The following is a 13,033-nucleotide window of genomic DNA, read 5'->3' on the forward strand; positions in this document are numbered from 1 at the left end:
TGGCCAGCGCGGGGCGGGGTGGGGGGAGCGACTCCCTTGGGTCCTAGAGCGGGTTCCGAGGCGGCCAAGGGGGAGCCGGGAGAAGCCCAGAGGCCTGGCTCTGGGCGAGCGGTGGAGGTGCCGTGGGTTCGAGTCCCTGACTCGGAAGTCGCGGCCCCGGGGCGCCAGTGCTCTGTTCCACTTGCTGGGCTGTGGCGTTCGTGGTCAGCGTTCTTAAAGCCTCGTCTTTAGGCTCCAGCGCACTTCCCCTCTTGGGGTGTGTGTCTTTGCGGGGGCGGGGGTCTGACGTGCGGGCGCTGGAGCTGTACCACCCGCCGGGAGCCCCAGGAATGGCCAGCGGTGCCCCCTGGCCTCCCCCAGTGACTGAAGACGACACCGCGAGTCCGAGGGGAGAAGGCACCTGCCTGGGGTGGCAGGCAGGCGGGCGGTGCTGGACCTTCGGCCCCAGACAGAGTCCTGCACGGCCGTCAGCAGCAAAGCGACCTTGAGTCTGGGGGGTGCCAGGTCTGTTTCCTCTTCTGTACCGGGACCCCCAACTTCAGAGCCGGTGGCTTCATGCTCAGGTGCTGCCTTCTGGAGCCCCCAGGAGCCCACCTGTGTCTTGGGGGGCAGGGTCCTGCCGCCACCGCTGTGCCATTGGCCTGCTCTGTCCAGCAGTGTGCCTGCGGGCTTACTTATCCTTCAGGTGGGGGTCGCTGATTTCCACCTCAGGGTATGGTCAGGGTTGAGCGGGCTCAGCCCGGGGCTGTCACCAGCGCTGGGGCTTCCCGGCGGTTGGAGACCGGCACTTGCCGTGTGGTTTGCCCACGCAGCTGTGACTGCTCCTCCGTGGAGCCATACACGGCACACGCATTTCTGTCCTCCGTGCAGGTGTTGGGGGGCGGGGCAGACACAGCCCTGGCCTGCAGAGCGCCTCCTAGCGAGCGGGAGGCCAGTGTCATCATCGTGGATCAGGGCCCCAGGGCCTGGCCCTGCTGGCCAGCTGTTACCAGTAGGAGGACCCTGGCAGGTTGGGGCGGGGGCGGGCTGCCAAACTGGTAGCTAATAGTTAAGCGGATGTCAGATGAAGAAAATTAAAAGGGGCGGTGGGAAGATGAAGCGATGGAGGGCTGTTATCTGGTTATTGGCCCTCAGCTCCAAAACCATGCTGTCTGCTGCCCGATAATGGAGCTGGGCCCTGTAGACTTTTCTCCTGTGCCAATTGGCATTATGTTAAACTTCGGTGGTGCCGCAGGGACACGGTGGGGGCGGGGGAGTGGGCGTGGTCTTCTTCCAGGTTCTGTGTTGGGTGGAAGCCTGGGTGAGCTGCCCTGTGTGCCCTGTGGCAGTGCAGATGGCTCACAGGCCAGTGGACCAGGGACCCAGAGTGTGGAGGGGCTCTGTGTGGGGCCTGGCAGACATCCCCTGTTGTGTTCCCACAGCTCTCCCCAGAGGCTGCCCTGGTCCCTGTAATGCTCTGCAGATGGGGCTGGTTTTGATCCTGCCCTTCAGAAAGGGAGTGACTTCCCATCCCTGGGCACATTCAAGAGCCTCTTGCGTCACCTGCCCAGGCAGGTGGAAGCCCAGATGACCCCCGACCCTGCCAGCTGCACACGCCATCCTTCATTACACTTTATTCTCCGGGTGCCCTGGGACCGGCGACCCCCCACCCCCCACTCCCGCTTCCAGGTGCTGCCGTCAGCCTTCCTGCGCCCTCAATGCCCAGCACCCGTTTGTGGGACTCCACGAGGGGGCGCCCGAGACCACTGCTCAGAGCTCCATGCCCCGTCAGGAATGGGCGGCCAGGCTCGCAGCCCCTTGGGTCCAGGATGCTAGTGGAGTTGCTGGGAGGAGGGGGCACTGTCCAGGAAGGGCTGCCTGTGCACAGCAGGGGTGGGGGCGGGGCGGGGCTGGAGCTTGAGCCGCCCTGGCCTCCCAGGCCGCTACTCCCTGCAAGGGAGCAGATGCTGGGCTGAGGGTGGCGTGCAAGACCATTTCTGAGATGGAGGGGTTCAGAAGACCAGCCTTCTTGGCCTTCCCAACCCCTTTGGATGTGGGCCAGGACCCAGTCCACTACGCTGCTGCTGGGGCCGTCTGCTGGCTGGCGGCGTGGGCTGTCCTGGCCGCGGGCAGTCAGGTGGGGAGCACGGCTGGGCAGGCTGGGGTGCCCCTGGCTCTCTTCCCAGCTGCTGGTGCTGGGTGAGGGGCTGCCGTCCTTGGGGTCCCTCGGGCTCCTGGCTCCCCTAGGTTCCTTATTCCTCAGGACGGCTTCTTCGAGGCTGTGGGAAGTGGACCGAGGTTAGACCAGGAGGCGCAGTAGTGGCCTTGTGTGTCCTCTTTTGCAGCAACACTGGGCTCTCACCCAGGGCCTCGTGGGCAGTTTCTGGGAACTCAAGAGCCCACACTTGTTTGCAACAGCAACGGACACCAGGGCAGGGGCCCGATTGGAGGGTGAGCCTTGGGAATTTGCTGGAAGCACAGACCCGCTCCCCAGGTGTGATCCTAGAGTCAGCCTGGCCCCAATGCCTCCCTTGCCGCCTTGCAGAGGGTCTGGGACGTTCTGGATAAGCCGAGCTCACGGGGCAATTCTCTCAGAATCCCCAAGACATGGGCTAGGTGCTTCCATGCGCCTGCCTCTGCGGCCACAGGGAACAGGCATCTGGTCCTTGAGACCCTTACAGGTGGGACCCGCCGAGATACTGGGCTTCAGGCCCGTCTCTGATGCAGAACCAACTCTAGGTTCTAGGTCAGACAGATCAGGTTGGAATCCTGACCCCATGTACCAGCTCCGTAACCCTGGGCAAGTTACCCCATCTCTGAGCCTCAGTTCCCCATCTGTGAAACAGTGATGATTCATCACTGGGCTGGGTCATGAGGCCCAAAGGCAGTAACGACTGGCGCTGTCTTGAGCTGCTCCATGCACACAAGATACAAGGGCACTGCCCCTGGCGCTGAGCCATGTGGCACAAGCTGGGCAAGGGTCCTGTTCTCACCGATCAGCCCTGTGAGTGCCTGCTGGGGAGGCCCTGCCCTGGCCCCGGTGGGCGGGTGAGGGTGGGAGTGGGCTTGACTCAGTGTGGAGGGTGGGGGCGGACACGGTGCACCCCTTTGGACCGCGCCCACCAGGACAGCTTCCAAAAATGCCCAGTGGGATGTGCCACGAGATCACACAGGCGTGCTGGCCTCCTCCACCGCTCACCCGGCAAACACAGGCTGCGGTCACCTTCCCGGCAACAATGGCGCATTGTGGCGGCCACAGCCCAGCCTGCGACGCAGGCCTGCTTGGACAAACACCAGGCAGCATGCAGTATCAGCTAGCTCAGGCGTTCTAAGGCTCTCGTGGGCGCCCGGAGGCCTGGCCTGAGCTGCCACTGTGGCCGGAGCAGGAAGTGGGAGGATGTCCTGATACCCGAGGCTGGAGCGGGGGGTGGGGGAAGCCCACAGGTACCACCCTTGGCGAGCACGTGAGCGACCCCGAACCCCGAGAGGGAACAAACACACCCACACCCTGGAGCAGCACCCTCTGCTGCTGCTCCGTTTGGAAGGTGCACAAGAGGGTCTAGGAGTGCCCACCCCATCCTGGTGGGACTGGGAGAGGGGGAGGGGTTCAGGACCACCAGGCCTGGGGGCTGCTCATGGCCCAGGACGCCCCTTCTCCCCTGTGACAACGAAGACGATACGACCATCCTCAGCTGTGTCCCTGGAATCTCACGCTAGCCCTGGTATCGCCCCCTTTCCAGAGGGAAGCAGGCTGGGGGTGAAAGGGCCAGCCCGCGAGGAGAAGTGCAGTCAGGGTTCATGCAGGCCTGACCCAGGTCTCTATCACAGGGCTGCTCCGGGAGAGGCTCCAGGGCTGGCTGCTGGGCTCCAAGTAGCCAGAAAGGTGGGGTGGGGGCATCAGTGCTGTGGCCGCCCCACCCAGCCCCAGCCGCCCACCTTTGCTCCACTGGTCTGAGGCCCGCTTCCTCTTCTGTGGGCCCCGCCCATGCTCCGTGGCGCAGAGACCCCTGGGTCCCTCGGCTGGCAAGCTCTGCGTGGCCCCCGCCTCGGTGCTCAGGCCCACCTGATGGGGTGGGGGTGTGGTCATGCTGAGGACCCTCCCCGAAGCCTGGGGCAGCCCTGGTGCCCCCACCCCACCCCGCTGTGTGGCCGGGCACCCACCTCGCTGTCCGAGGTGTCTGGCTTGTCTAGCTCATCCGACTCCAGCTGCTGTCCTTGGGCTTTGCTGAGCTCTGCAGGATGCAGGGTGTGGGTCAGGCCAGGCTGGTGGCCTGGGAGTCTAGCGGAAGCACAGGCCTCTAACCTGCCGTACTAGGACCAGTGGCAACAACTCTTCAGATGAGGAAACTGAGGCACAGAGGGACCGAGGAACCTGCCTTGGGGTTGAATCCAGGCCCAGTGTCTCCAGCACCCGTACAATGACCCCACCAGCTGGAGTGTCCCCTGGCTTGGTTGCTGGGTGACGGTGAACTCCCTACCTGCCCGGAAGCCCTAATTGTTAAGATGTTCTCCCTTCATTGCCTGTGGTCAGAAACATGCCCTCCCTGAGCCCCCAACTGCTTTCTGGGTCTGTAGGTGGGGGGAAGCAAGCCCGAGACCCAGGGTTTGGTTGGTCAGGCCCAGGGCGCTGAGCCAGGTCCTGGGATAGGGGCCGCCAGCTGATGCTGACCACCGCACCTCCCGCCCCCTGTGGTACCACTTCCTGCGTTCTCGTGACGCCAGTACTCACCCTCACCCGGGTGGCCGTCTCCATCAGGCCTTGGCGGGCAGGGGGGCAGTTTTGGCCTCCCTCTGTCCTCATGTCCTGGCCCACTTGGAGAGGGCAGGCTGGGGCCTGGGAGAGAATGTGAGGGTTCCTGGGGGGGAAGCAAGTAAGTGACTTGAGTTCACATGAGGCAACTTTCCTGCCCTCGCCCGGCTCTGGGCGCAGCCTGCGGGACCCTGGCTGGGGCTGGAGGGTCAGCCGTCTCCCGTGTGGTGTGACTCAGGCGGCCAGGCTCTCCCCCTGGGAACTGGCTGGTGGAACAGAGGGAGGAGAGCAGCCCGGGGCTGCTGGGTGCTCTGGGCGGGGCGCGTGGAGGCCAGGAACAGGGCTTGGTCCCTTTACCGTGGAAGGTGGAGGCCCTTCCGCCTCTGCCTCTTCGGCCCCCTTGGTGCAGTCGCCGAGCCCCTGGACCCCAGACTGTGCAGAGGGCTCCACTCCCTGGGGTGGCTTGGGGCTGGGCGTGTGGGCACCTGGGGGGCTGAGTGATCCTGGTGGGCTGGCAGGCTTGGGGGCGCCGCCCCGGCCCCGGCCCCACTCCGAGAGGTCCAGGGGCTTGTCTGGGACATAGTCCTGTGTGGCCGAGGCCTCCTTTGCCCCGGGACTGCCTGGGCCTGCGGGCCGTGAGTGCTGCCCTCTGGGCAGGGCTGCCCAGGCCGCCCCGCCCCCGGGACCCTCGGAGTGGGGGCCGGCTGGTGGGGAGGGTGGCACCTTGCCCGGCTCCGGTGGGCCCCTCAGCCCGGCACCGCCCACCCGCCCCCGCGCCCACAGCTGCTGGGCCAGGAGCAGGTGCAGCGCTCCCTCCAGCCGCGGGTCCCGCATGCCCGCCAGGGCGCCTGGCAGGCCCAGCAGACCCACGGGCTCCTCCCAGGCCTCCGCCTCCCCGGCCTTGAGGCCCGGGGGCTGGGGGCCGCTTGGGGCTGTGGCGGGGGCCTGGGGGCCGCTGTGAGGGCTCCCACGGGGCAGGGCCAGGTGGCGGTTCAGGTGGCAGAGGCGGTCAGTCTGGAGGGAGCTCTTCGGGGACTTGCAGGGCTTGGCAGAGGGCGGAGAGGCCTGCAGGAAGCTGTGGGCGAGGAGGAGCCTGCTGACCATGGCCCATGGTCACCCCCGTTTCACAGGGAGGACCGGGGGCCCGGGGAGGCGAGGCGAGTGCCCAGGTCACACGGTGGGTAGCTGGGAGGGGAACGCCCGGGGCCCCTGGGCAGAGTTGACCTGGGGCCTGGGGGCTCTGAGGAGGGACCTGGCCACCAAGGCCTCTCCCTCTTCTGGGCGTCGGCTGCCTGCCCGGTCCCCTGGAGCACCCAGCCCACCCGTGGGCCCGCTGCAGCCCCGCCCCCAGTCTCCTCTCAGACGCTGAGAGTGGTCTCAGACCATGGTGAGAGCCTTTGCGTGGGCTCTTCTGCGGGGGCTCTCGGTCGCCATCTCCAGCCCCCATGTCCCCCTGTCCCGCCCTGAACATTCAGGAGATGGCCACGTGGGAACTGTGCTACGGGCAGGGTAGCTGGGAAGGCCAAGCCAGGGAAGGGTGGGGCTCCTGGAGGGATAATGGGAGGGACTCCCCTGGGCTTCTGGCCCCTTCCCCAAAGGTGGGACCAGAGTAGGAGACTGGGTACCCGACTGAGGCTGCTCCGGTGGCGGCGGTGGGCTGGGCCTCACCTGTCCAGAGGGAGGCTGTGCTCTCCAGACGGGCTTGGGGGGCTGCTCCTGGGGGGCGGCAGTGGGGACGTCCCGTTGACGGAGCCCCGGTTGACGGAGCAGGCCCGGGACCCTGGCCGCACCACGGCGATGGTCCCGTGTAGCTGGTTGGAGATGTGCTGGGAGCTCTGCACGGGGTAGATGGGTCAGCCTGGGGGCGGTTGGCTGCTGCCCTCTGCCCTTTTCTCTGTGCGACCTTGGGCAGGTCACCCACCCGCTCTGAGCCTCGCCTCCACCCATGTCACAAGGAGCTCAGGGGTCCCTGCTTGGCACGGGCCATGTGTGTGGCACATAGCAGGGCTGGCGGCTGGTGGCTGCCAGCCTCCTGCCTCGGGCTGCCTGGGGAGAGGAAGGAGTGGGCTCTGAGTCCCTCTCCCTCACCATGTCCGGGGCCCGGGGCTCAGGCAGGTTGGCACCCGGGGAGATTTTGGCTACTGGAGACGTCCCGTACCCCACCGGCCTTTCTGTGGGAGGAGAAGCAGAGGGTGGGATGGTTGGGAGGTGCTCAGAGGGGCCAGCTCAGTGCAGAAGGCTCCCCGGTCCTGGGGCTCCAGTCTCCTGGCCTCCCCTGCCCCCCAGCAGCCCCTCCTCCCCGTGGACCCGCACCTGCGTGGCCGTCCTCCACCTCCTCATGGCCTTCCAGTGGCTTCTCAGTGACGGCCTTCCGGGTGCCCAGGGAGGGGAACAGCAGGGGTGACAGGGGTCCTGGGGCACCCTCCCTGAACTGGGGCTTGGCCCTGTCTCGAGAGGGGAGGCAAGGACAGGGTGGGTAAGGGAGGGCAGTGTCCCAGAGGCGATCAGAAAGGCCAGGACGCCCTCCTGGGGACCCAGGTGACCAGGAAAGACCACCATCGTCGCCTCGCATCGATGTCCCCGTGGAGCCCAGGCATCAGAGCTGCCGTGGGCGCTGGGGCCCAGCTCCGCTCTAGGACCTGTGCTTGCAGAACAGGGGAGGTCGCATCTGCTCTGGGGAGCCCCTCCCCTCGGCACCGCGTGCCTGGGGCCCGTGGACGTGCTGGGCCCCTGCTGTGGCTGAGGTGTGTGGGGTGAGGGTTGCTGGGCCCTGGTGCCTCCCCGCACTCACCCTGGGCCCCGCAGCTGCTTCACCTCCTCCTTCAAGGCATCGTTTTCCTCCTGCAGCCGGGTCAGTTCGGTCGCTGCAGAAGGCGCTGATTAGGAGGGACTGGGGGAGGGGAAGCAGGGCGGGGTGGGGCCCTCACAGCCCCCAGGAGCCCCTCCTGTCCTGGCCCCAGCCCCCAGAGACACCCCCCACCCCACCCTCGCGCCGAGAGAAAGGGGCATGTCCTCATCGGCAGACCCTATGAGACCTCATGGCTCCGCAGGACCCTCCTCATCATGGAAGGTGGGAGCTGAGGCCCCGAGAGGGCAGGGACGTCCCCTGCCTGGGTAACTGACCAGTGGGGGGCAAGTGGGCGCCAGCAGGGGGCTTTGCACCATTTGTCTGTGAGTTGGGGGGTGGGTATCCCGCCCCACTGATGGCGTGGCCCAGATCGCCTCTTCCCCTTTCCCCGAGACCCCTCGTTGGTCTGGGCGGGCCCTGGGGGATCGCCGGCCCCCACGGGAGGGACGCCGGGGCCGGGCTCACTGAGTAGGAAGACGTGCTGCAGGCTCTGGAGCAGGGAGCTCTCGAACTCCTGCTGCTTCCTCCTGGCCAGCTCCTGGGTGACCATGCAGCGGTCGCACAGGCCGGCCCGCAGCCTGCGGGGGCGAGGAGGCGAGAGGCTGCTCTGAGCAGGGAGCTTGGGACCCGCACTGCCCCCCTCCCTGGACAAGCCCTGCCTTTCCCAAAGTGTGTTCCGTGGAAGCCCCGCCTCACCCCCACCCCGGGGGCTAAGCGCTCCATGTGCCGTTGAGTTTGGGAAGGAACCTTGAAAATGCAATTTACTTAAGGCTCTGAGACGTCCTGCGGTGGTTTAGTTTATGCCGGAGCTTCCCAGGTTCTCCGCAGAACCCTCCTCGGCTTCCCTGTGCGCCCTGCCCCCATCGTGAGTGTGGTGTTAGGTGCCCCCACCTGTTCTCCAGCGCCCGCAGGTTCTCCTTCAGCGCCCTCTGCTGCTCCCTGAGCTGACGGTTCTTGGCACAGAGCTCCTCCGCCCTCTGGGCGTCCCTGCGGGGGGAGGGGGGGGGAAGGGCCGCGGTGCGCATGTTGCCATGTTGCTCTGCCGGGGCCGGCGCTGCCCCACCAGCCTCTCCCTGGCCTGGGGCTGCCTTGAGAAGTGGGACCTTGCAAGGGCAATGCCAGCATGCCCAAGCGACAGTGTTCGCGGCCTCCCTGGGGACCCTGTCTCATCCACGTGCCACCTGCAGCCTCATCTGTGCAATGGGGACCTGGGGAGCCGGCCCCCGGGTCTCCCAGACTCACGACGAGTCCTCCTGTTGATAATGATTGGTCCCGGAGGCAGGCGCCCTGAATGGACGCGGCTTGCCCAGCCCCCTGGAGGGTCCCTGTTCACTGGGGGAGGGGCTTGGACCAGAGACTCCCCCACCCCCCAAGCCGAGCCTCAGTGTCTGCTTCTGCATCACAGCTGGTGGCAGTTCCAGGGCCCTGGAGCTGCGGGCGTGCGCGTGAGCGGCTGGGGAGCCGCTGCCCTTCCCATCTGCTGGCCCAGGGCCTGTCCTCACTCACCGGCACCTCTCTGAGTTCAGTTCCAGAAGCTTGTTCTGCAGGCCTGGAGGAGCGAGGAAAGGAGCAGAGGGTCAGGCCCAGCTGTGCTGCCACCCCTGCAGCAGAGCTGGGGCGTTTCCTGTCCCCGGCTGTCTGGCAGGGCCCTCTCCAGACGCCTGCCACCTGGGTTCCCTCACTGACTCCCTGAGGTCGCCCCCTGGGCGGGTTCCCAGTCTGCACCTGCTGACAGCTTCCGCCCCCTCTCCTGGCTGCCTGGGACCCGGTGCGGGCCCAGCCTCTCCCCTTCCTGGGGTCTCTGGCTCTGGTGTCTGTCTGGAGATGGGGAGGGACCCTGATGCTGGGAGTGACCAGCTACCTGGCCAAGTCCCAAGAGGAGTGTTTTTTGGGTGCTGCCAGCGTTGAAATAAAATGGGCCCTTGGGGGAGACCCCAGCAGACCCCCTCTTCCCCACCTCATCGTGGTCTGGCTTGGGCCCTAGGCTAGCCCAAGCAGCCCCTGCCCCTCTGGGTCTCTGGGGGAGGTGACCCAGGCCCTTTCGGGCTTCAGGGTGTGAGCGCTCTCACAAAGGTCTCGGGAGGCTGTGGCCCGGGCACTGGAGTGAAGGGAGTGGTGTGGCTGCAGCCCTGTTGCCGGCAGGAAAATCGGACTGGGCAGACCTCAGCCTGGGTGTCCTGGAGGGGAGCAGAGGGATTTCAGCTCAGCGCCCTGGAGAGCTCTAGACAGGCCTCTGGAGCCTTGAGATCCCATTGCTAGTAGGGAAGTAGGTGACCTCGCTTTTGGGGAACACTGAGGTCCCCACCTTGGGAAAGGGGCCGGTCTTGGCCAGAGCTTCTCGGGGTCTGTGACCAGGCTGGCTTTTAATTTTTGCTCTGATGCTAGCTGACCATTCAGGGACCACTCCTCCAGGGCTGCGATCGGAGGGGCTGGTCTGAGGCTGGGCTCCTGACCGCTTGCAGCTCTGGGCTGTGGGTCAGGACTCCCCTTCTGGGCCTGGAAGGCAAGGTCCCTAGGTTTGGCGAGATTTGGAGGCGATGTGTGGGAGCCCCCCGGCCTGGCTTTGGCCCTTAGACTGCTGTCCGGGTGAGAGTTTGTCCATCCCGAGACGCTCACCCGTGATCTCATTCTCATGGACGTCCTTTAGCCGGTTTAGCGACTCCATGAAGCTCTCCATGGCTTCCCGTGGCCCTGGCCCTGGCCCTGGCCCAGGCCCCTCTGTACTCCAGGTGTAGGGGTGGCCCCTTGGGCTCTACTGCCCCTCCATTTCCAGCCTATGGAGCAGAAAGTGCGGAGACGGTCACATTAGCTCAGGAAGGGCCTGTGGGACGTAGGGTCCAGCAGTAGCCTGGAGAGGAGGTGGGTGCCGGTCCCAGGGGGTGTGGGAGTCCTGTCTTGTGACCACCCACTGGGCCATGTCCATACCTGAGGGGCACATAGAGGGATGGGACATTCTCACTTAATCTCAACTCCCTAATCCAGTCCTCACAGCAAAGCAGATGCCTGAAGACGCCAGTTCCCACTTGGTGCTGGGGCCGCGACGGTGCCTGCGACGCGTTGACGAGGCCCCAGACCGGAGATGCCCGTGTCTGCCCGCGGCCAGCGGATTGGCCAGCCAGGGCGCGTTCATCCGCTGGGAGAGCCCACTCGGTGGGGTCCAGGTGCCCGCAGTGGCATGGATGGCCCCGTGGGGCCATGGCGGGGGCTTTGGGGGCCGGCTGGTTGTTTCCCCTGCAGGAGCTGGTGACTGTGCATAGGTGGGACTCTACCCAGCCGCCCCTTGTGGCCTGGGCCCTTTTTCCTGCCTGTGTTTCACCTCCATGAAGTGTTTGCTAAAAATTAAGAGTGTGGGGTTGCGAGCCTAGCCTAAGCGGGAGCTGGACAGTGTGGCCACCGTGAGCCCCGGCCCCTCTGAGCCGTGCTCTCTTCCTTCGGGCAGTGGCCACGGTGCCTGTCTAGTGGGCACTGGTGAGTATCCTGCGGGGTCCCATGGGGTCCAGCTCCTCGGAGCTGGGTGTGAGGCCGGGGCTCAGCCCAGCGACAGCTTCCTCACCATGGTGCCAGGCGCCACCCTCCACCAGGCGAGAGCCCCTCAGTCCCTGTGGCAGACCTCTGGTGGTGGGTACCGAGGCCACCATTGGCCGCCACTGTCCAGCTCTGTGTCACCATCTGTCACAGAGCTGGGAGTCAGACGCACAGCTCGCAGAGCCCGATCAGCGCAGATGCCACCAGCAAAGACCCCCGCCATCAGCAGCCCCTCTGTTCCCTCCTTGAACTTAGCCTGAGGAGCCCTGGCGGTCAGCTGACCCTGAAAATGAGCGTCCGGGGTCCTGGCACTCCCGACTCACCTGCCGGCTCCCTACCCTGACCTGTCAGCAGCGGTTCTCGGTTTGCCTTCTGTGGACTCCCGGAACCTGCCCCAGAACCTCACCTTTCTTTCTTTCATGGCGCCCGCCTGGCCCAAGCCACCACCCCACTGCTGGTGCACTGCCGGCTCTGCATTGGCCACCCCAGCTTCCATGCCTCTCCCCAGGAGGCACTCTCTGGCAAGCCCTGGGGACCTCTGCTCAAAGCTCCCTGCGGGAGGCCATGCCTGATTCCCCCCAGGGCACACTGAAGGAGGGGCGTGGTCTCGCTTGCATTTCAAAGTTTGCCCCGACCCTCAAATGCCTGCTGGCGAGTGTCCTGCGGTGGCAGGAGCATTACGGTTCCCACACCGCAGAGTGGGGGTGCCCGCTGTGGGAATCACTCACCGGGAGTGCAGAAGAGGCATAACAGCTCTGGGCTCTCAGAAGTTGGGGTGGCGGGCACCCTGGGGTGGTGGGATCAGTAACTGAGACTGGACAGTGGAGCCTGGCTTTCAACTGGGTCCTCGAACCCCAGGTCAAGGTCAGAGTACCGGGGAAGCCTCGAGGCTGGGACCAGCAAGAGGACAGAGCGCAGTCCTGCGTCCTGTGCTGGCCGCGGGAGCTGGCGGGAAGGGCCAAATGGGGTGTGCTGGGGGGGGTGAGCGGCGGGAAGATGGGGCTCCCCCAACTCACTGTAGACCTGCCTGGCGCCAGGGGAGTGGGGGCGTCGCATGACAGCTCTGTGTTGGGTGGGTGAGGGCTCTGGGAACAAGGGGGGCTTGGGAGGGTCCCCCTCCTCGAGGCCGGGAGCCAGAGGGATGTCCTGGCAGGTTAGGGGAAAAGATGCTGAATTGCAGAGGCTGGGGGAGACCAGGGCTCGAGCGGGGTGTACCTGATAACCCCGGCCCCACTTCCTGAACCCATCTAACCCTGATGACGTTGTGAGGAGCCCACTTTCCAGACGGGGATACTGAGGCCCAGAGGGATCAAGTCACGCTCCCTGGCCACCCAGTGGGAAGCGGGGCTTGGGGCTTGAATTCACTCTGGCGCTGAGGATGCGCCCTCGCTGCCTTGGACCAGGTGCCCTGCTCTGCCCTGCTCTGCCGGCTCTGCCCTTCTTTATTTTGCGGTGGGGCTTCTGGGAGATAAGACTGGGAGGGCCCCCCCCCGCCCCCCTCCCGCCATGGGCTCGGGCTCCCTGCGGGCTGGGGGAGGTTGGCCAGGGAGGGGCCGAGCCACTGCGCCTAAAATTCCACCCAGACCCGTCTGTCAGGCGGTTCTTCCGCATCAGAGCCGGAGCCTGCTGCCTGCCGCTGCATGTGGGCTGGGCCAATGCTCGTAAAGGAGCCGCCCCAGGGAGCCTGCAGTGCCCCTGGGGCTGGGAGAGGCTCTGTGGACACCAAGTCTGAGTGAGAGACCAGCACTGTTCCGTGTGGTGTGGAGGCCCTGTTGGTAACGGCCCAGGGCACCCTCTGTCCCCCACACCCTGGCTCCTCTCTGTATCCAAACCGTCACAAGCCGCCCAGGGCCCCGCCCGGCTGCCCCTCTCGGGGTCTCTGATGGGCAGGGGAGACACCCTCCTGCATGGTGGGCAGGGTCCTGGGCAGG

General features: G+C 66.0%; 1 protein-coding gene across 1 annotated transcript; it reads right to left on the reverse strand.

Moving 5' to 3' along the window:
- Positions 1-734: 734 nt before the first annotated feature.
- RBBP8NL (RBBP8 N-terminal like) lies at positions 735-10,270 on the reverse strand (the record flags this gene model as incomplete). The annotated part of the gene is made up of 16 exons (XM_082857857.1): positions 10,194-10,270; positions 9,084-9,126; positions 8,469-8,564; positions 8,043-8,155; positions 7,521-7,593; positions 7,043-7,173; positions 6,818-6,900; positions 6,398-6,564; positions 5,087-5,822; positions 4,709-4,835; positions 4,141-4,211; positions 3,916-4,042; positions 3,203-3,350; positions 2,023-2,258; positions 1,657-1,929; positions 735-916 (listed from the first exon to the last, which is right to left on the reverse strand). The coding sequence occupies exons 1-16, from the start codon at positions 10,252-10,254 to the stop codon at positions 735-737; spliced, it is 2,667 nt and encodes an 888-aa protein (XP_082713983.1). The 5' UTR covers positions 10,255-10,270.
- Positions 10,271-13,033: the final 2,763 nt, after the last annotated feature.

This window comes from Leucopleurus acutus, assembly GCF_964270905.1.
Source record: "Leucopleurus acutus genome assembly, chromosome: 16".
Taxonomy (NCBI): Eukaryota; Metazoa; Chordata; class Mammalia; order Artiodactyla; family Delphinidae; genus Leucopleurus; species Leucopleurus acutus.